This window comes from Tupaia chinensis, unplaced genomic scaffold (genome assembly GCF_000334495.1).
Source record: "Tupaia chinensis unplaced genomic scaffold, TupChi_1.0 Scaffold000042_2, whole genome shotgun sequence".
In the NCBI taxonomy this organism is placed as follows: Eukaryota; Metazoa; Chordata; class Mammalia; order Scandentia; family Tupaiidae; genus Tupaia; species Tupaia belangeri.
In genome coordinates this window covers 112,826-136,060 of record NW_006159498.1, presented here as the reverse complement: position 1 = coordinate 136,060, position 23,235 = coordinate 112,826, and the positions used below count along the sequence as shown (strand labels likewise).

Below are 23,235 nucleotides of genomic sequence, written 5' to 3'. Positions count from 1 at the left end.
CCCCAGGGGGGATGGTCACGCCGCAATCCCTTCTCCTCCATTCTCCTCTCGGGATCTTGGGCACGCACGTACACGCGCCCGGCGTGAGTTTTAAGCCACCGGGTCCGGGACACAAACCGCGGTCGGTCGTCTATGTGGGAGTCCAGTGACATAGCCATTACGCTAACTGCTGGTTGCCGGAACTTCTATACTTGTTTAAATGCTTATCTGCCTACTCTGTGCCTCTTGCCATTAAAACGCAAACGCCACCAAAGAGGAGGGAGCTTGCTGCACGTTGGCCTGGCCTGGCAGCCTAGAACAACACTTGGTACTGAGCAGCCACCCCAGAGACGTGAGGCAGGTATAAAAGCGCTCAAGGAGCTGCAGAAACATGCTCGCTAGTCACCCAAGGCAATGTGGTTGGACACCTGGGTCCCTTCTACACAGTTAGCTAAAAACCTTCAAATGTAGTCTAGTCAGAGCCATCATAATAGAGGGCACATTACAGATCAGGTGTAACTGAACTCAGAATAAAGGCTACAGAAAGACCTTTTCAAAAAAACCAAACAAAAAACCAAACTTTTTATCAGATTTGATTAAAAAAAAAAAAAAGAGTTAAGGTGTGTGTATTTGCAGGGGTAGGGGTGGTGGGGGGGAGAAAGCGCCCTCCCCATGGGGATGGTTATTCCACAATCCCTTATCTTCTTCCCTTCTTTCGGGATTTTAGGCACACCTGCACATGTGCATGGTGTTTTTCAAGCCTGGGTCTAGGACTTGAACCGTGTACTTGTCCACGTAGGATCCAGCTGCCTTAACCACCTCACCACAGGCTGGTCAAGAATATTTTTTTTTTTTTGGAGAGGTTTTTTTTGCTATAGGGTGCGTGCGCTCGCCAGACAGACAGAGAGAGACACAGAACAGAAAGCGAGAAATCGCCCCCCAGGAGGGATGGTCATGCCGTAATCCCTTCTCCTCCATTCTCCTCTTGGGATCTTGGGCACGCACACACACGCGCTTGGCGTGAGTTTTAAGCGACCGGGGTCTGGGATGCGAATCGCGGTCGACTACGTGGGAGTCCAGCGACATAGCCATTACGCTAACTGCTGGTCCCCAAGAATTTTTTTAAAGAGGCTTTTGCCTTAGGGCATATGCACCTGCGGGTGTGTGTGTGTGTGTGTGTGTGTGTGTGTGTGAGGAGTTAGAGGCACTGAGAGTGAAAGTGAGAAATCATCTTCCCAGGCAATTCCATCTCTGGTCTTCTCCTGAGATCTTGGGCATGCAGTCATACCACCCAGTGAGATTTTCAGGCCACTGGGTCCAGGATCTGAAGCACAGTTGGCCATGTGGGAGTCCAGCAGTGTAACTGCTCCACCATTTGCTGGCCCCCAAGAATGTTTATGTGCTCCAGGGCATGTGTGCTTGCTGGGAGGAACTACCTCCCCTCCACCAACGGGGCCCAGTCACGCCGCAGCCCTTTCTCCACTTCTCCCTCTTGTGAGGGTTCGGGCACACACGCACATGTATCTGGTGTGGTTTTCAAGCCATCAGGGTTGGGATACAAACTGTGGTTGGCCATGTGGGATACAGACCCATTAGCCACAGGCTACACGGCCAGCCTTACATTATGAGAAATGTTAAAGAAAGTTCTTCCAGCTGAAAAGAACTAAGAAGAGAAACTCAGTTTTCTATGATGGAATGAACACCGGAAAATGGTAAGTCTAGGGAAGAGTAATCCCGTTGTCTGGTGGCTTTAAACAAAGGCGGTGGAACATAGAGGACAGCTGGGTCTCAGGCCCTGGCCGCCCAGCAGACTCCTAGAGGGTGCGTGCTGGGGCTGGGACAGGCTTACAGTGCGCAGGTGGTGGTGGCAATGGCTCCATGAAGTTGCGAGGTTTCTGTTTTGTAGAAAGTGATGCAAGACTGGGGCTGGCAGGTGGTGAGGTGGTTAAGGGCGCTGGACTCCCACGTGGCCGACTGTGGTTCAAGTCCCGGACCTGACAACTTGCTTTCTCCCTCTCTCTCTCACTCTGTCCCTCTCTGGTCAAATTAAAAATGAATAAATAAAGTTAAATAAAATAATTCTAAAAATAAAATTAAAAAAGTGATGAAAGAATAAAAGTAGGCTAAGAAGTTAAGGACAGAGGCTGGGAGGTGGTGTGGTAGTTAAGGTGCTGGACCCCCACATGACCGACCATGGCTTGAGTATCAGACCTGATGGCTTGCTTTCTCACTCTTCCTCTCTCTCTGTTGTTCTGATCAAATTTTTTTTTTAATTTATTTTATTTTTATTTATTTATTTATTTTTTTTGGAGAGATTTTCACTGTAGGGCACGTGCGCTCGCCAGACAGAGAGAGACATAGAGACAGAAAGCGAGAAATCACCCCCCAGGGGGGATGATCACGCCGCAATCCCTTCTCCTCCATTCTCCTCTCGGGATCCTGGGCACGCACGCACACGCGCCTGGCGTGAGTTTTAAGCCACCGGGTCCGGGACATGAACTGTGGTCGACTACGTGGGAGTCCAGCGACATAGCCATTACGCTAACTGCTGGTTCCCCTGATCAAATTTAACAATAACAACAACAAAAATAAATAAATGAATAGTTCTTTGAAAAGAGATGTGTTTTTGAAGTTAAGGACAAATATTGCACCCCTAGAATGACCACCAAAAAAAGGGCAGAGAGGCAAAGTTGAAAAATCGTCAGATAAACGAAAATGAAATTCTCAAAAACACTCAAATAATCCAAAATAAGGCAAGAATGGAGGATTAGACAAAGAACAGAGGTGGCAAACAGACATCCAATGATGAAATGGTAGCTCCAAACCCAACCGGCCACCAAATGGACATGAAATGCTGACGGACCGGGTAACCTAATGTGTCTGACGCGGAGCTCCTCGCGGGCTATTGCTTAAGTTCACGCTATTGGAATGGCTGGAAGAACCAAGCTCCATCGAGAAATTAAAACAAAATTCTGTTCCAAGCCAGTGAGTCCTGCAACCACGGTGGAGATCACCTCAGAGAATTTTCCCGTTGTCAGCCATACACAGAGCCCTTCAGAAGTAACTCCAATTAAAGAGGAGCTCTCAACAACAAAAATGATATACTACACAAGGAGTTCCACGACCCAGAGAGAACCATGGTTCAGGAGGGATCTGAACGGGACCGCAGCCCGAGTGGGACTCTGACATGTCCAGGAGGGGCTAAGACATGGGCTGGGTCTGAGAGAACAGTACTGGCTGTTTTCCTCTTAAACCATTTCTTTGACGGCACAAGCCATGTGAGGCTTAGTAGTACTGAACCTGAATCAACATGTATGTCCGCTGCTATGCTGGAAATATACCTGTAACTTCGAACGTGGTCCATGGGTCTTACATGTGTGCCTCTTACAGAGTGTCATTTTTACTATAATTGTATGGTGAAGACAAGTATTGCTCAGTTGTTATTTATGTGTTTGTTTATTTTGGAAAGATTTTTTGCTATAGGGCGTGTGTATTCACCAGAGAGAGACAGAGACACAGAAAGCGAGAAATCACCCCCCAGGGGGGATGGCTACGACCCAATCCTTTCTCCTCCACTCTCCTCTCGGGATCTTGGGCACGCATGCACATGGACCAGACATGAGTTTAAGCCACCAGGTCCAGGACTCGAACCATGGTCAACTACATGGGAGTCCAGTGACACAGCCATTATGCCAACTGCTGGTCCCATATTTTTTAAAAGATTCTATCAGGATGAACTAGAAAGCTAAGCATCTACCCTACAACAATGTTTTCAGAAGTGCACGAGGGAGCCGGATGGTGGCCACAGAAAAACGCGCTGGTCTGCAAGGCCGACGCACGTGAGAGGCTCGGGGTTTGCATCTGGAGACCTCCTTGGGTACACTGGGCGCCGAATGCCCACAATCAATGGCCAGTGAAAGCTGGGGTAAACTGTGGCATCGAGATCCTGTTGGGGGTACTGTTTCCCTCTGTCTTTCTTGCTCATGAAAGAATTGAATAAACAAACAAAAAAAGTAAATCAATTTAAAAAAAAAGCAAATGAGGTAAAAAATCAGGTATAGGTGCTTACGGTGTCATTTGAAAAACATGCTATGGACCAAACTTTCCAATTGGAAGGAAAATATCATCAAATGATAAACTGCAAGTCCCAATTATAGACTATCTATAAAAGATGTAATTTAAAGACAGGCAGAAGGGAAATGGATGGAAAACCACATGATAAAGCAGCAAGCATGAGAAGGCTGCCCAGGAGCTCCATCAATACTGGGAGGTGGACTTTGAGACAGAGACCAAGAGTGACATCTTGTAACAATAAAAGGGGAAACTCATTTGGAAGACGTAACTGTCATAAATGACTAAGAGGCTAATAACAAAGAGTTTCAAAGACACTGAGCAAAAATGAAGAGAATTAAAGGTGGGAAAAAAAGACCAGGACAATCACAACTGGAGACTTAAGCAACCCTCTCACAGCAAGTGAGAGCAGCAGGGAGAGGTCAGTGACGGTGGCCACCCACCCTGTCCTGACAGACGTCTGCCCGTGGCTACTGCACGTAAGCAAGACCAGCTCTGCTCCGGCCTAGCTCGCACTGAATAAATGTGGAGCTTCAAAACCACGGAAGGCACGTTCCTGGCCCAAACAAATAAATTAGAAATTAACAACCTTTAGATACCTAGAAAAACTCCGAATATTGGATAAACTTTTACATAATCCCACTGGCCAAAGAAATCACAAGGGAAATTAGCCTGACTCAGAAAGAAATTCATAGCTTTATTTATTTGGGGGGTCTTTTTACCTCAAAATGTTCATGTTATATCCCACCTTAAGGAGGCGCAGGAAAGGTAAAGATACTAAAGCAGAGGGGTGGTAAGAGAGAGCCAGGGTCCTGGGTGGGCCCAGGCTCCGCTGAGTTACCTCATTGGCTGCGGCTGGCCCCGGGGGCGGGGGGGGTTGACGGCATCGCCCAGTGCAATGGCTAAGCGGAGATCCTTCTGAATGTACTTTAGGTAGAAATCAGGCTTAAAGTTTCCTTGCAGGATATCTGAAGAGGAAAAGTCACTTATCAGAAGAAACCCAAGGACCCTAAACAAAAAACCGCTTGAGGGACAGTGAATGGCATAGTGGTTACGTTGCTGGACTCCCACGTAGTCGACCACGGTTTGAGTCCTGGACCCAGTGGCTTAAACTCACGCCGGGCGCATGTGTGTGCATGCCCAAGATCCCGAGAGGAGAATGGAGGAGAAGGGATTGTGGTGTGGCCATCCCCCCTAGGGGTTGATTTCTCGCTTTCTATCTCTCTGTCTCTCTGTCTTTCTGGAGAGCATACACGCCCTATAGTGAAAATCTCTCAGAAAAACAAAAAACAAAAAACAAAAAACCACCCAAACAAACAAAAAACCACTTGAATACATCAGAGCTCAACAGCTAGCCTTTCCTCTCTACAAAACCCTCCACCCCCCGCTTCCTCAGATATCTCGGGGAAGGAGCACCCAGCCTGTGTCTCCAAGTCCCACCCACCATGTCTCTAAGCCTGCTTGGACTGGGGCTGTGTGTTGACTGGAGAGGAGGTGTTTTCACACCCAAATGAACCTCTGAGCAGAAAACTGATCTGTGACATCCACCTGATCTGGTTCCCCAGGTCTAGTAAAAAATCTCTGCAGAAAGAGGGGCCAGAGGTGACTTACTTTGGCACTTCTGGTCCAGGAAGATGCTGGCCAGCTGTCCCTGATTGAGGATGTCCAAGAGTGTCTGCTGGGACTGGCCCGTCACCTGGGCCAGGGTCAGGCCCTCGGCAATGGTGGCCATGAAGCTCCCTTGGACCATGTTCACAATCAGCATCATCTTGGCTGCGTTGCCAACTTCACCTGCCCAGGGCAAAGAGTCTGAGACACGTCCCAAGGGTTCTGCAGGTGGGGCTACTCTGCCCACTCTCACCCTACTCCATCCACCTCTTTGCCCACCCTTGCCCTGCTTCACCCATTTGTCTGCCTGAGGGAGGCCCGGTTCAGAGAGGACTGGCCCTTCTGCCTTGCAGGCACTGACTGAGCAAGTCAGAAAAACTCTGGCTTCCCCTGGGGCCTTTGACAGAGGTGGTGGGGATCTGGCAGCCCTAGACATCACTGTGGTCTGGGGGCTATGCCCCAGCTAGTGTGCAGGCCTGACGGGTGGGTAGGCATGTTACCTAGAAAGAAGGAGGTCTTCCCCATGGCCTGGAAGCAGCTGCTGCAGTCCTCGTATAAGCCCCTGTCTCCAGCTGCTAAGATCACCAACATCCCATCATTAGATAGCTGCTGATTCCCTGAGACTGGGGCTTCCAGAAAGCGGCCCCCCCTGGACACAATCACCTAGAAAGGAAAGGCACAGCTTCTGGAGGGCTTGTCTCTCACAGGGCTCTCCGGGCAAGAAGCAAGGAGCATCGTCGGGGGGCCATGGCTTCTCATCACCCCTTTCAGAGCCAGAAGGGTGGCAGCACGTGGCCACTGTGCTGGGACCCCAAAGCCAACACCTGCACCAAGGGCTAACACTGTGGAGGGCAGACGGGCGATCCTCCAATGGACGCACGAGCCACACGGCGGTAAGAGAAGCCGCCATGCAGGCGCCCGTTTACTCTGCATATCTGACAAGCACAGAACCAAACAACCGCGCCATCAACTCGGCAGAACACACCTCACCTACGGACAGCACCCTTCCCGGACTCAGTCACCCGCAGAGCTGCACGGTTCACGTGGCACTGCTCCCTCACTCGGGTGCTGATGGCAGTAGAGGAAGGCTACTTTGCAAATGTCACCTGTGCACAGCTGCTTAAACCAAAGAGGCCCAGTAAGCAGCGTGGGCTGTGTATCAGTGTAGGGCTGGTGGCTGCAGGACCGACGTGACACCCATCCTAGCTGTGCGGCCTACTCCCATGGCTCTGTAGAGGAGCCAGGGCTCTGAATGGAGAATGAGGACCGCTAGTCCCAGGCTCCCGGCCCCTCCTTTTCTCGGTCTGGCTTGGGCTTGAACTGAAAGGATGCTAGGGAGCCAGTGTGAACACGCTGCTACCTGGGCCAGCTCGGTGACGGTGTCAGCGTCCACAGTCGACATGTCCACGTAGCACTTCCCGGGGCGGATCCCTTGCAGCACACCACTGGGGCCTAGCACCAGCTGTGGGAGACAAAGGAGGAGCAATAGCCCAGGCCCTCTGAGGCGCTCAGGAGCCCTGTGGGCTAAAGGTTAGAACCCTGCTGCCTCTCTGACCCATCTCCTGACCAGGAGTTAACTATTAAGACCAAAGAGGGAAGAGCAGTTAAGTCAGAGATAGACAAGTATTTCCCACACATTTGCATTTATCTTTAAAATACATACATATTTCTTTTTATTAAAAACCCTCCATTTAAAAGAGCCTCTACTTTAGGGGCTTTCTTAGATTTACTAGGATTAGGCTTGTCACAAGTTTAATGAGATGACGACTGCACTTTAACTTCTAGAATATACAAATACAGCCACAGCGAGACACAGGAACTTGGCACTTGGACCAAAGGCACACTCAGCCCCCAACTTTGAGCTCAACATGAATGATTTGCACTTGGTCAGGAATCACTTCAACACAGACTTCAAGGACTCCAGTAGTTTTCATTCTTTGAGAATTAAAGGAAGTCTGTATCCATTTTATGTAAATACCCTTCACAATGAGATGGCCCCCAGACTGGAAAATCATCCCCGCATGCAGACACTCACTCCGTGTGCAGGGGAGAAGGGAAGGCCAGCCAGCTCTCCTGGCTTCGGCCGAGTCGCTGAGGGGAGGGAAGGGATCCTTACGTCCTTGGCTGCCTTTGGATCCGACACACAGGCGAAAGTGATGTCACAGGTGGAAACGACTTCAGCGGGGGTTCTTCCTAGGCGGGCCCCCTCCTGGATGAATAAATCACACTGCAAAAGTCACAGATCCTAACGTGAGCTGCAGGCAGTGCAAAACAAACATGCCAGCCAGGCCAGGGATATGCTGACCAGTCTACTGGGCGGCCTTCCAAGGCAGGAGGGTTAGGAGAGTCTGGACACCAGGGCTGAAGGTCCAACTTCCTGAGAAGTGGAAATGGCTTCTTAGGGACTGCTTCCTGGTTTTTGGGGGCCTAGATGATGAGGTACTTCACAAGAAGCATAAAACAAGTGTCTAACAAGTGTCTGCTGATGGCCTGCTGCTAGAAGACGGGATGTGAACAGCACCGGTACCCCAGGCCCTCTGTGGTCTCTGGTTATGTACTTAATAAAATCAATATTTACCCCTTCCTACCGTATGTGCTACAAGTACTTCTAAGCTGGTATACCTTACTACTATCTCTTTTCTGTAAATTTGAAACGATTTCCTAATATTTCTGAAAAATCAGTTGTCTTGCTTTTCCAAAAATTATTCATTTAATTTTATTTATCACTATTATAAAGATAAAATATAATATTTTTAGTTTGCCACTGGGCTTGTACCAAAGAGAGAGAGAGAGGGAGGGAGGGAGGGAAGGAGAGGGAGAGGGAGCAGGGGAGAGGGAGAGGGAGAGAGAGAGAGAGAGAAAGAGAGAAAGCAAGCTGCCAGGTCCAGGACTTGAATCATGGTCGGCCATGTGGGGAGTCCAGCGCTTTAACCACCATGCCACCTGATGGCCCCCAGCATCATCTTTATCAAAAGCCTTTTTAAAGGGTCCAGCCCAGGGTTCAAGTCCTAGACTTTGTGGTTTGCCTTTTCACTTTCCCGAATTTCTGTATCTCTCTGGTCAAATAACTAAATAAAAACAACAAATAAAAATAAGTAATTCCAAAAAAAGAAATTCTATAGGAATTGTTTTAAGAATTAGATAGCCTTTCTTCTTTTTCTTTATTTTTTGAGACATTTTGGCTATAAGGCACATGCACTTGCTAGAGAGACAGAAAGCAAGAAATCACTCTGTGGGGGGTGGGGTGGGGAGGGTGGCCATGCCACAGTCCCTTCACCTCCATTCTGCTCTCGGGATTTTGGGCATGTACACACCCAAGTGACTGGCGTGAGTTTTAAGTTGCCAGGCCCAGGACTCGAACCGTTGTCGAATACGTGCGAGTCTAGCGACATAACCATTATGCCATCTGCTGGTCCATTAGGTGGCCTTTTAAAGATAAGATTTACAAAATAATTCCTGCCAAGCATTGTGCTTGTGCCAAGCTAAGTACTTTTTATATCCACTCACTTCATCATCACATCCCTATGAAGTAGGTCTTCGGCTACCGTTTCACAGACCATTTCACAAAGAAGACTGTGCAGCTCAGGGAGGTTTAGTACCCTGTTGAAAAGGGCACACAGCATTATCTGTGATTTGAATTTAGGCCTGCCTCATTTCAAACTCAAGTTCTTAACTGCTTTGTTCTATTGCCTTTCTGTAAACTTATCTGGAAAGACTGGCTGCGTTAATAACATTTAGGTTTTCCATTCAAGAAAACAGGATAGGGTTAACTCCACAGCCTAGTGGTTAAGGGAGCTGGATCCTACATGGTTGAGGGCCCTGCCCTGGCATCTTGAAAAATATGCTGGGGGCCAGCCAGTGATGTGGTGGCAGGGGTGGCTAGATCACACATGGCCGACTGTGCACTGTGAGTCCTGGACCTGGCAGCTGAAAAAGCATGTGTTGTGCACGCCTGCCCAAAATCCTGAAAAGAGAAACAGAGGAAGGGGATTAACAGTGTAACCATTCCCCTGAAGTGTGCTTTCTCACTTTCCTTCTCTCTCTAACTCCCAGTGAGTGTGTGCACCCAATAGCAAATCAAAAAGAAAGAAAAGACTCTGGCAATTCTGACAAATACACAAAGAAAACAGGATGACCAGAGGCACATCCATCGAAAGGAAATGCTTGTAACACAGCCCCAGCTTTCAACAGTGGTAGGGCCTCAGAACACGAGTGTCTGAATCCCAACTACCCTGCCAGTGGCCTTCTGATGTCTCCCGGCTGACCTAGGACCCTGCAGTACCTACCGATGCCCAGCACCTGAGGCCTGCAGACCTGCGTGTGCCCTTTGGCCCTCGTTTTCCCCAGGCCTCCTGCACCTCTTCAACCATTCTCTTGCTATTCCTCAAAAGCACTCTGGTCCTACAAAGTGAGTTTTTTAACTTTGTTAGAACATTCTTGTCAATACGAAGTCATTAGCGCCGATACCTCCATCAGAAACCTGATCTCCTTTCAGTCTCACTACTGCTGGGCCCGCAGCAGCTCCCTGCCATGTGCATGTGCACACGCTCACCCCACCATGTTCAAGAGGCTGGTGCTCTGTCTTCCTTTGTTCCTGTGAGAAGTACAGTGCTTTGGCTTTGGGGTACTCAACTATGACTTCAGCTCTGCTTGGATGAAATTTTTTTTAAAGAGATTTTTACTCGAGGGCATAAGCGCTCGCTGGAGAGAGAGAGAGAGAAAGACAGAGAGACAGAAAGCGAGAAATCACCCCTCAGGGGAGATGGCCACGCCACAATCTCTTCTCCTCCATTCTCTTCTTGGCATCTTGGGTGCATGTGTCTGGCACATGTGAGTTTAAGCTGCTGGGTCTAGGACTCGAACCGTGGTCGACTATGTGGGAGTCCAGCGATGTAACCATTATGCCCTCTGCTTGACCCTGATGGGGTCATGGCCTCTGTCCATTACAAAAGGTGCCCTTCACAGACCTGAATCCCACATCTGGGCAGATACAGGCTCTCTGAAGCCAGGGGTCATTACCTTAGATTAAGAACTTCTTTTTTTTTGGGGGGGGGAGAGATTTTCACTGTAGGGCGCGTGCGCTCGCCAGACAGACAGAGAGAGACATAGAGACAGAAAGCGAGAAATCACCCCCCAGGGGGGATGGTCACGCCGCAATCCCTTCTCCTCCATTCTCCTCTTGGGATCTTGGGCACGCATGCACACGCGCCCAGCGTGAGTTTTAAGCCACTGGGTCCGGGATACGAACCGCGGTCGACTACGTGGGAGTCCAGCGACATAGCCATTACGCTAACTGCTGGTTCCCGGATTAAGAACTTCTGAATGTATGCTAATATGGATGCCCCTAGCCACATGAGGCTCAATTTAAATAAAGTAAAATAAAAAATTCAATTTTGAGAGCCAGACAGTGGTGCAGCAGTGACGAAACTAATGTTCCCAGTCCTCATCCCAGGGACGTGCTATGGGCACATGTGTGTCAGGATCTGGGGCTGAGCTGCAGTGTGGGGGACTCTGTCGGGCTGCTTTTCTTTCACGTAAAAAAAAAAAAAGTTCAATTCTTGGCCTAGCTTGGGAGGCTGGAAGCCACATGGGAGGCCCACTTTGGTTCCTGGACCAATGTGAACAGGCTGGGTGCAGCTGTGCAAGCCTGCAGTCCTAGCTAGCTGAGAAACTGAGGCAGCTCGATTGCACCACCGTGAGACTCTGTCGAAAGTAGCATGCTCTGTCTCTCTCCTGTTCCCTCTCTGTCTCATGAAGGGGAGAAGAGTAAACTCTTTAGGTATACTAGTGACTCTATAAGAAATCAATAACCAAATGTGGCTAGAGGCTACTGCTCCATTTGACGACATACGTGCAGAGCCTCTACCACCACAGAACGTGCTGCTGCACAGGAGTCCCACACTGCGCAACCCAAACACCGCACGACGGCAGCCGTTGAAATGCCCGCCTGCGTCCACTCCACATGAGATGCCCAGTATACACACACCGAAAGGCATTTACACATGCACAGGGAAAAGGGTATAAATCCCTGAGCTCTCTCAGGAACGGCAGTAAGCAGAGACTTCCCTTTCATTCTACACTTGGGGTACTTTTTTGACACTTGCCAGAGAGAGAGAAAGTAAGAAATCACCCTCCCAGGAGGGACTGTCCACACTGCAAAACCTTCTCCTTCATTCTCCTCTCAGGATTTTGGACACACATGCACATGCACCTGGTGTGATTTTCAAGCTGCTGGGTCTGGGACTCAAACTGTGGTCAGCTATGTGGGAATCCAGTGCCTTAACAACCATGCTGCCTTCTGGCCCCTACACCTGGGGTATTTTTAAATATCCAGTTTCCTAGAGACAACCCTGGCTTAAACGTTTCCACCTCTACTTGCCCGGATCTGGGATGCGGCTCTTCCTGCTCTACTGCAGAGTGCTCACAGACAGCAGCCCCCACCACAGGCCTGGCACGCCCCACTGAATGCTTACCTTCTCTGCAGTCCGGTTCCAGACAGTCACTGTGTGACCCATCTTGAGCAAGTTGGAGACGATGCCACTTCCCATGAGGCCGAGACCCAAAAATCCTATCCTGAAACAGACAGAGACCGATCAGGTCAGGACACAGTGGGAGGGACTGGGTGACCCTTCATGCAGCACAAGGCTTGCTCCCTGGAAAAGCTTAGGGTGTGTGTGTGTTGGGGGACTGCTTCAGCCCTCCCAGCCCCCGCCGTGTGTGGATGCTGTGACTGCAGAGCAGAGGCACCACACTCACGTGACACCTTCATGCTTGTCATGCCATGGTCTAAAAGTGTCCCTGAGTGGGAACCGGCATTTCTAAGCTCTTTGACTACACAGAAGAGGATGACGTGTGTGGTTCAGGGCCTGTCTTCCAAATTTGGCTGACAGAGGGCGTGGCCTACAACCCTAGCTGTAAGGAAGCAGGCATCGTCTTTGGCTCTGGAGGCGCTTTCTAGTTGATCCCTCTAGCGCTAAGCCTTCAGGTGTGTCCATGGCAGCTCTCTGAGCAGCATGCTCAGGTCCAGGCACCCTCGACTGGGGGAACTAGAATCACAGTTTTCACCTCTTTGCCGACTTCCACTGCACTCTCACAGTCCCCGACCTTTCCAGCCCTCCTGCTGTCAGGGGAGATGGGCTTTGTCTGTCTCCTCCAAAGTGAGGTCCTCAGCCCCAGCATCTTCCCTGGTACACTCTGCCTTCTCCCTGTACCTCTTCTGCCACTCTCCACCCCCGACAGCTCCTCACAGTCCACTTGTGACTACAGCCTTCAATGGACAGTCGTTCTGCTTACCTGTCCCCCTCAGCCTACTTCTCCCTGCCATCCTAGAACCTGGGGGCTGGTCCTGCCCACCCATTCCACCTGCTTCTACAGCTGATTTTCATCTGCCTCCAATGCCTCTCTGGTTCTTAGCTTACCTGCTCCCTGCCAGACACTGCTTCTCTCCATTTCCAGTTCTTCTTCATGTCTGATTTCCCTCAGCTCTAGGTGCCCCTGCAGTCTTCACTTCCGCCCTTGCTAGCCTTCCTGTTTTCAGTTGTCTGGAATCCCACCTGCAGAGACCTTTGCAGACCAGCTCCCCTAGTCCCTGGTGAAGACTCACTGCTCACAGCCTGTGTATCCCTGACTGTACTGAGACATTTGAATCAAATGTGGAAAATGGAACCTACCACCTTCTTCCCCAGGACAGGCCCCCTGCCCACACCAAGCTTCACGTGGTTTCAAAACAAGGAGGTATGCTTCTGTCATTCACAGGTATCTTGGCAGTGTGAGTTCCCTGAGGGCCTAAATCAAGACACACTAATTCTTTGCTTTTCTCATTATTCTAGGAAACCCAGTAGACTTGGAGATGAAGCTTCTGGACTTGTTTTTTGGAGAGGTTTTTGCTATAAGGCACGTGCACTTGCCAGAAAGACAGAGACATAGAGACAGAAAGTGAGAAATCACCCCCCAGGGGAGATGGTCATGCCTCAATCCCTTCTCCTCCATTCTCTTCTTGTGATCTTGGGCACGTATGCACACACGTGCCTGGTGTGAGTTTAAGCCACCGAGTCCGGGACTTGAACTGCGGTGGACTACATGGGAGTCCAGCGACATAGCCATTATGCCAACTGCTGGTCCCAAAGCTTCTGGACTTGTAACACGGCAACTGCCAGTCCCTCACAGTGTCTTTGAGACGAGACAGAGGTGTGGATTAATGTGGACTAGGGGACAAATCGAATGGCTGTTTGCAGTCAGCTTCAGACTCCTATTAAGAAGGGTTTGACTAACGGGGCAATACAGGCTTGTGAAAGCACCAGGACTGGATTCTTGGTCCCATCCTGGTCTTTTTAAAAATCAATACAATACTTGGGACCAGCAGTTAGCATAATGGCTAGCAAAAAAAAAAAAAAAAAAAATCAGTACAATACTTATAAAATTAAGATGACATCAATTTCTCTTTTTATTAACACATAACATACCTCTATCCAAAGGGAAGGTCACTAAAAATAACTTAGAGCATCAGTGATTTCAATAGTACATAAAAACTGCATAGTAAGAACTGTGTACTGTTTCTCTTTTGGGAATGAACTGTCTAGAAGGTACAAACTGGACATTTGGATGTGGTTTTCTCCCTCAGGGTCACAGGCGTCTTAGAAACCCTTTTCAGCAACACAAATCTGCAGGCACACCTGGCCCCCAGGAGGAGCAGAGCCACGCCTGCTATGAGCTGAGTTGTTGGGGCCACAGTCTGAGGCTTGCCCCTGTCTGGAAGGACTAGAAGCCACAGCAGGGAGAACCTGGGAAGCAGGAAGACAGGCTTCATTCCAGCTGCCTTCTCCTTTCTTCCCTCACCTATCTGTACCATGGCTAATTTTGGGATTTCCACCATGGTTCTGGTTGGTAGTTTTCTGAGTTTGGTGCCTGACTAGCAGCAGTGTATCTGGGAGCTTGTTAAAAATACGAATTCTTGGGCTCTACTGCAGCTACTGAGCTGCCCTCTGAGGGGAGCAACTCGTGTTTCACAGGCTGCCTTGCAGGTGCCTCTGATAGGAGTCTGAGAACCCTGGGACCAAGTGCTCCTTGCAGATAGCAGTGAGGTTCGCAGCCAAGCCCTCCGCTCATGCCCAAGGCAGTTGGTCCACACTGTGGAGTTGTATGATGACCTTTGGAACATAACCCTTAGGGTTCCTTGGGGTTCCACCCCTCACCCATACACCAGAGCCACAGGAGGCCTTTCCACCCAAGCTCTTACTTTTTGTCTGTGGGTGTGATGCTGCCGTTCACAGCTGTGCTGTCTGCTGCCTGGATGGAGGTGGAACCGGTCTCCTGCGGACAGGAAGCACACACAAGTCAGCAAGTCAGTCTACCCCAGTGAGGCCCCAGGTGCAAAGAGAACAAGGGCGGAGGACTAGAACTATGTATACCTCTTCACATATTTTCAACTTCTTTGTGATTGCCTGGTAACAGACAGCTGGCTAAGAAAGAGAGAGGAAAAAGATCAATTACTAAACTGAATGCTTAATGGAGCTTCATTATAAGTTCTCTAAAAGGTTAGGCCTTGAGTGGGAAGCTACCACCTAATATGTGTTTGTTAAATAATTTTGCTGAGCTCCAAGTCATACTCTAGAATGGACAATGCCTCAGTCCACTCTCCAAGCAACTTGACAAGGCTCCTTTGCTGACCATGCCAAATCACATGCCCAGTTACGAAGCTGGTGCGTGTAGCTGGGCTGGGAACCAAGGTCCGTGCCACTCCAAAGCCACCAACAGCATCAGAGCCTAACCCAGGGCCTTGTGAGACTCTGGGAAAGATTCCCTTTACAAGCACAGGTTTAGAGATGGCCACAACCAGCGAGAAGCAGGGCTGATAGCTCATGGGCTGGTAGCTCATGATGTCTGGCTTCTGGCCTAGAATCAAAGGTAATCTTGGATATCAACCATCCAACTGATTGAGTTTTAGTAATTTTTTTTTTTTTTTTTTTTTTTTTTTAAATTTTGATTTATTTTTCATCTCTGTGAGGCCTGGCTCACTAGGGAGCCTATACTATGACCTCTGGGGTGGCTGCCCAGGGCACGGGTGGGCAGAATGCAGTGTTTAGACTATTAGGGTCCCAGCAGAGTAGCACTCTCCCCTCAGACGAGCCCTGCACCAAGGACCGAGAGCCGCAAAGAGCAGCTCACCTTCTCTGTTTGGCTCAGCAGGAGTGATGGAAATGAGGATCTGCATCTTTAACAGGCTGAAAGACAAAACAGTTAGTAAAACCAGTGCTCTCCCACCGAGGCTGTTTCCTTCCATCTGTAACTACACTACCCTCTAGCTGGACCACTACTGGGTTTTCTGAGTCTCTTTTTTATAACTGTCTGGAAATAGTTTTCCCATTTTTGGCTGAAGGCTTTCAAAAATGACCCCCATTAAATAGAGAAAAATAGCTTCAAAGAAAAGAACAGATGCTTCTGCCAGGTTGGTATATAAATTACTCCCATGTTGTGGGGAACACTAAAACGCACACCAGTGGTGTTCGAATCCGGTCTCCACCAGACACTCCAGACAGCGGGCAGACCCAGCCACATCCATGTGTGGGACTTTCCCCATTGCAGGGTTGTGGGCTCCTCACACTGATGGAGCAACGGGCGGCGACAACTACACACCAGCGACAGGTGCAGCCACTCTGGGCACGGCACGACCCACGGCTTCTTAACGCCAAAGCTGAATGTACGACAGTCAGAAGGGCTTTTAAAAAATATTTGCTGGAGGGCATGTGTGCTCCCCAGAGAGGGAGGGAGTGAAACTGAGAAGCACCCCCCACAGGGGGGATGCTCACGTCACAATCCCTTCTCTGTCTTCCTCCTTCAGGGATTTTGGGCACGCACAAGAACAGGTCCATGTACTTTTCAAGCCACCAGTCCAGGACTCACACCATACAGCTTGCTATTCGGGACCCAGCTGCCTTCCCACACTACTAGCTGGCTCATGGGGCTTTGAAAAATATTAAATAAGAAGCATTTGTGAAATGACCCCACTTTTATGAAAAACTACTCTACTCTCGTAAAGAGTCGTCAACATGGATGTGCTGCCAACAAGGCATAGGGAAGGCGGGAGTTGGTCCCCACGGACGACACGGCATTCGTCCTGGAGAGCGGAGAGGGTTACATTTCTTCACGGATTCCAGCACTGTTACGCAGTTTGAAAAAAGCACCTCACACACAGGAAAGGGGAAAAACAGGAAACCAGCCTTGACGCCCAGGCTGCTGCAGGGAGTCCTTACCTCGCTCGCGGTCGGCTGCCATTTAAAGGCAGCCATGGGTCCAGCCATCATTCCTCTCACGGTACTAGACTCAGGCACAGTGAGGTCCTGGAGGGAAAGGTAGGTGTCACCACTCTGCTTCCTGCAGAGCACATCCAGGCCTGAGCTGAGCCCTAAGCAAGCTCAGGCCAAGTCACTGGGAAAAACAGGGCACAGAGTGGGCCTTTCTTCTTGTTCCCTGAAAGACCGAAGTGTGTTCTCAGGTCCACATTTCACCGTGGGGCACTGGAGAGCCCTGAGCAGTCCGCAGAGGTGACGGCAAAGTCGGGGACCCCCTTGGTGAGCAACGAATGCTCCGAAGGCAGGTGTGGCTTCCGTGGCATCCAGCACATCTGGAGAGCTGAATGCAGCCGCAGGTGCCCATGAGACCCACCCTCAGCTCCTAAGTGACAAAGCCAGGCAGAGCCCAGGGCAGTTGGAGCCCAAGGGACCTTCATGCTCCTGAAGTGGGCGCGGGGAGCACGTGGCAGTCAAGCCGCCCCCGCACTCTTGGACAGTGGCCACGTTTTAGCTTTGGGTCTGCTCTGATGTGCTCTCTGCTCCCTTTCCTACTCGCTCCCTTCCAGCCACAGTGGCCCTCCTGACTGTCCACTTGGGTATCCCAGGAGAGCCTCCACATGCCTGACCTCTCCACATCCCTGCCAACTGTTCCTCAGTAGTCTTCTGGTCTTAGGCCTCGGTCACTCCGCCTCACTAGGCAAGAGCTCTGGACTCCTGGACTCAGTGTCCCTCTAACCCCTCAGCAATGACGTATGGCTTTTATCTGGGCACCTAGATACCCTTCCTTCTCCCCATCCCTGCTAACAGCAGGCTCAGTCCACCATCGCTTATCCCTTGCATGGCTACAGAACAACACCTGCGTCCTCTCTGGACCCCACAGCCAAAGCTTTACTCGCAGCCACAGTGATCTTCTAAAAGGTCAAGTCAGACCATGTCACTCTTCTGCCTAAAACTCCTCTGGCTTCCTGTCTCCTGCAGTGAAGTTCAAGCCCTCATTATCATGGCCGGCAGGAAGGGCCTTTCATGACCTCATGGCCCCACCCCATGCTAACCTCCCACTGCATGACCTATTTCTGCCCCTACAATACTCTCCAGCTCCTGGTACTTTGCTGTCCCTTCACTGTGCCCAACATACCAAACACATGCCTACCTCAGTGAGTGCACTGCTGGGAATGTCCTTTCAACAGTAGCTACCTGGCCCTAGGCTCGCTGTGGGTCTCTTCAAATGTCATCGTATCAACGTAGCTTTATCCGGGACCTTCTGGATCTCTTCCCACTGGCATGTGAGGCTGATGCTGATGACAGCGACAGCAGACACTCCATGGAGCTTACCGGGTGCCGGACGTCGTCGCCAGCATGACTCTCTACGTGCGCCTATCTACTCCTCACTGTCCTGTGGGACAGAACTACTGCCGTCACCACGCCACGGAAGAGGAAAGCAAAGCAGAGAGCTAGGGGGCCTGAAGTAAGGTCAAGTCATGTGTGTGGAGGAAACGCAAACCTGGGGACTTGGCTCTGGGGTCTGTGCAGCTGCAAGTGCATTCCAGGAGAAGACCTTTGTCAATTTTGCTCACTCTGAACCCCACGTAGAACCATGCCTAGCATATGTTGGGGTTCAATATCTACTGAATAAATGAACAGGTTTCTTCACAAGAGGGGCCTGGGCTTTTATGTTACTTTAATTCTAGGTATCTGGCTTACGGTAAATCCACTCAATAAACATCAGTTCAATGAAGAGGGTTTTGGGGGGAAAAAAGGCCTGATGCAGGACAGCCAAAACAACCTCCTGGAGTGATGAGCTGGCTCCACATCTGTGCTTCTGACACAGGAGTCGCTCCTCACATGATCCCAGAGAGCAATCGGCACAGGCCAGAGAGACCAAGAAGTCATTTTAAATGATTTCCTAGCTCATGGCTAGGACAGCACAGCTCGACTCGGCAGCTCCAGGGACCTGCCTAAGGTCAGTGGCAGCATGGGAACAAAGTGAGTGCAGCTCTTGGTCCAGCAATAGGAAAGGCCTTGACTCTTAAACTGCTGCTCTTTGAGCAAACCTGGAACTTCTGGAGCCTCAGGCCTGAGGTCACCACACCCACTGGGGCAGGAAACCAGAGCCCCAGGGTGTGTGTGGGGTGGTGGTGCTGTTGGGCCTGGATCTCACACAGAATCTAAACACAAACCCAGCCTTGCCTGCTTGCATGTAACTGACACCTCGGTGATCAAGGTCAGCCTCTTCGTTAATCCCCCGGGCAGATTATCCCCAGAACAGCATTCGTCTGGGGCTTTGCCCAGTCACCAGCCTATGCCGCTCATAGCTTCTGAGAGCTCATAGCTTCTGAGAGGAGCCTGTCGGCCGCACTGCAATAACTACAGCAACGCACGCACACACCTTCAGATTACAGGGCCTACCAGGTTTGAAGACACATCACAATTCCAAAGCCCAGGCGCTCACTCTGTGTTCCTGAAGTGCGGGACCGAAACAGCTCTGCCCAATGTAGTGCCCGCCAAGCCCTGGCCTCCCCTGCTGACACATCCTCCTGCTTGGGGCTGGGCCAGGTATACAGTGCAGAAAGGCCTGAAGGGTCAATAGGAGGAAGAGCTCCAGGCAAAAATCACTGGGCCCTAAATTAGTAGCTCAGGGATTCTGCTCATTACTGGGAGCTGGTGAGTAGAGTCCCTCCGTGATACACCCAGCAGTGACCCCCAGGGCTGGGCCAAACAACTGTCCACCCAGCTCTCACTATGCGACTGGCTACTGCCCTGAAGCAGCACCTAACAACATGAGCTGAACGCTGTGTTCCTGGCAGGCTGTCCTCTGTGCCCTGACCATGTCACTCCTTCCGTTCTTACGAGCCTCAGAGGCACAGATGATGATTATCCCAAATGAGACGAAAGAACCCAGGCAAAGTCACTCGGTCAAGGTGGCACAGCTGTTTCAAGTCAGAGCTACAACTCAAAGTCAGGGCCTTAAACGGACTCTCTCCTTTGCACTTCCCTTCATCCAGAAAGTCACTGTCTCTAGGGCAACAAAGGAATTGGTGAGAGGTATGGCGTGAGGTACCATGGGAATGTGCATTTGGAAGTCACACCACCTACAGTCCAGATGCATTCTGGATCCTTAGGAAATAAGTTCAAAGAGTCACATTGTGTTTTCTGTGGATAATCAGCTCATACCTCCTGTAAAGTTCTTTCTGCACTGCAGCTGAGATTTCTTTTTTTTTGTGGAGAAGTTTCTGCTATGGAGCGCGTGCGCTCACCAGAAAGACAGAAAGCGAGAAATCCCCTCCCCACCCCCCGCCCCGGGGATGGCCACGCCGCAATCCCTTCTCCTCTCGGGATCTTGGGCACACATGCACACGTGCCTGGCATGAGTTTAAGCTACCGGGTCTGGGCCTCGAACCACAGTTGACTACATGGGAGTCCAGCGACATAGCTATTATGCCAACTGCTGGTCCCTGCAGCTGAGATTTTCTAAGGCCTCTTTGCTTCTAGACTCACTGACGATGTGCAGGGATGTCACCACTACGATGCCGGCCCCCACTACACTCTCAGTCTTAGGCCATGTGGCAGTGAGAAGGAGATGGGCTGTCTCTAACCTAGGTCATATGCATGCCATCCACAGGCTACAACTCGCCCAGAGAAAAGTTTCTTAGGACCCAGACTTGTAGCATTTGAAATTAAGATATTTCACATAAAAATCTGTGTTCCCAGTTTCTCTTGAGAAAACCCAGACAATCTGATGGCAGTTAGCTAGAACTCTGTGAATGGAGCATGACCCCCCCTCCAGGGCCCCGGCTGCGGTGGCCCTCAGCACCAATTCGGGCCAGGTGCGGGCCTCTGGCTCCAGGCCTTGGTCCTCCCTGCCTGGCTCACTGGGGTCTGAGTGTGTAAGCCCTGATCTGGCATTTCCATGCAGTCTACTCACTCACCTGCTCAACAGCTGTCTGGTTTCTGCTCCCTTCCTTCTATTTCGGTCTTACTGGGGACCTCTGATACAGACCACCTCTTCATTTCAAAACTCTCCTCCCTAGGCTTGTGAGACTGGACCCAGATCTTGCCAGCAAAAAGGCACGAGGTGCAGCCTTCCCGCGTCACCTCCCCCTGCTGGCTCCTCTACTCTTCCCGCCCTGCTGTCCTGGGACAAGCTCTATCCTCTCCTCCTGATTCAACTCTCCTTTTTACAGTCCTCCCCACTCCCTGAGATGGACATTTCTAGACGTGAGAGTGCTGCAAGCCTCCCTGTTGAGGTTGTGCCTTAAATTCACCACATCCAAAACAGAACTGGTCCGCTCTCCTACAAGCCAGTTCCATTTCCTGACGCCTCCTTTTTAATTATTAAGGTTTTTGCCATAGGGCATGTGCACTCGCCAGAGAGAAACAGACAGTGAGAAGGAACGTGAGAAATCATCCCCCAGGGGGACGGCACAATCCCTTCTCCTCCATTCTCCCGGGATTTTGGGCATGTACACACTTGCACCAGGCAAGACTGTTAAGCCACCGGGTCTAGGACTGAAACTGCAGTCAGTCATGTGGGTCCAGCACTGTAGCCACTGCACCACCTGCTGGAGCCCCGGCTCCTCTGCTTTTAAGGAAGCAACTGCTATTTTCCCAGAATGAAGCCTGACCTCAGCTTTCTTTCCCTTTTTTCATTCACCCTCTACATAACTAGCGGCCACTCTTAGAAGCTCTTTCTTCTCGTCCCTTTATAAACATAGGCTTGAGCTTAGCCTCCTAATGGGCTTCATGCCTTTCTTCCCTGCCCTCCATGATAACCAGCATGTGGCTTGGAGCACACTGCTACCCTGACATCGAGCTGAAAGCCCTTCAAGAGCCCCCACTGACACCAGGGCATCTTGCTGCTTGTGGACCTCAAGTGTGCCACGATCCAGTGACAATCTACTTACTGCTCTCTGCCCTCCAAACTTCCTTCTCCTGTACTGAGAACACTCACGCCAACGCCGAGCCTCAAGTGGGCTAAGCTCTCCGTACCTGATGTACCTTCCCTCTTTCTTCACTAAGCCCTCCCCAGGGCCGGCCTTCACACGCTGGCTCAGGTGGGTCACTTTCCTGCCTTATGTTTCTCCCTCATGCTTATGCATGCAGGCCGCGTCTCTCACCTGTCTGCAGGGTTCTTAGCAATGCCCACTCCGTGAGTAAAAGCTCATGTACAGCTTAGGCATACACAAAACAAGTCGCTAGGCCCGGAAGCTGCAGAGACAGAACAAACCTTCTCATCCTTTGGGGGCCGACCCCGCTTCCGGGGACTTTGCTCTTGGGCTCTTTTCAGAGGGGATTTGGAGCCTCTCTCTGAAGAGCCTGAAGACACCCTCTTCTTTCCTTCTCCCATGTTCTTCTTCACCTTCCCTTCAGACAGGCTAAGTTTGCGCTTCTCATCACCTGAGTTTGGCCTACTTCTTTCCTCACTGGAATTACGCCGATTCTTGTCATCAGCAGAATTGTGGGATGATGTCTGAAAGTTTAATAATAATAATGATAACCACCACAAGAGCTGCCGCCACTGCCACCATCAACACCATTTACACGTGCCATGCATGGCTATAGGCACTTTTTGTGTACATAATTCACAAAATAGTGAGTTCTGCTTCCATTGTACTTGCATTTGGGGAAGTAGATTAAAAAAAAAAAATCAGGTGTCTTGTCCAAGGTCCCGAAACCCAGGCAGTGTACATACTACAGAGGCTGTTCTCCTAATTTCTGCTACAACAGGGACAATTGGCTCATGCACTGAAAACCTGAAGTACTTCTGGGTCAAGCAAGCTTCCTAAGAACGACAATCTATTTCAGGAAGGTTAGCTGCATGCATGGAGTTTCAAGCTGATTAGCAAAATGCTGATACCTTAAAATCAAAGTAGCTTTCTTCCCTGAGACTAGAGGTTCAGATTTGGGTGACATTTAATCTGTTATGTAAAGATAATTGGTCTGGTGTTGGTGTAAAGTGAAAACTGTAGTCTCTCACCTGGTCTTTCCCTTTGGTTCTCCTGAGGAACTCTTCAACGGCATCCACAGCTTGCTGGAATCGCTTACCCTTGTTAATCTTTATCATTTCCTCTTTATGCGCATGATACGGCTTCAGCTGTTCCACCTTGATCCAGGCACTAGCAGAAAACAAACACAGAAAGGGTAGGACCCATACTGCATAAGCCAAAGTGTCAAAGATCTCACCAGAGTAAAATGGCTTTGAAACAGGCTAGAAATTTCTTCAAAATGAGCTTTTAATCATCCCAAACTCTTGCCTAAAGTATATTTTCTTAAAATAAGTCAAGCAGAACCA

General features: G+C 50.2%; 1 protein-coding gene across 1 annotated transcript in view; it reads right to left on the bottom strand.

The window, feature by feature from the left end:
- GLYR1 (glyoxylate reductase 1 homolog) overlaps positions 1-23,235 on the bottom strand; it is a 43,622-nt gene that overhangs the window by 3,675 nt on the left and 16,712 nt on the right. Inside the window, 14 exon segments of the mRNA XM_014589142.2 lie at positions 4,892-4,906; positions 4,909-5,018; positions 5,662-5,841; positions 6,159-6,321; positions 7,019-7,120; positions 7,775-7,885; positions 12,132-12,231; positions 14,894-14,967; positions 15,066-15,116; positions 15,823-15,845; positions 15,848-15,878; positions 16,908-16,994; positions 22,171-22,413; positions 22,921-23,059. Of these exon segments, the coding sequence (XP_014444628.1) occupies positions 4,892-4,906; positions 4,909-5,018; positions 5,662-5,841; positions 6,159-6,321; positions 7,019-7,120; positions 7,775-7,885; positions 12,132-12,231; positions 14,894-14,967; positions 15,066-15,116; positions 15,823-15,845; positions 15,848-15,878; positions 16,908-16,994; positions 22,171-22,413; positions 22,921-23,059 (1,429 nt within the window).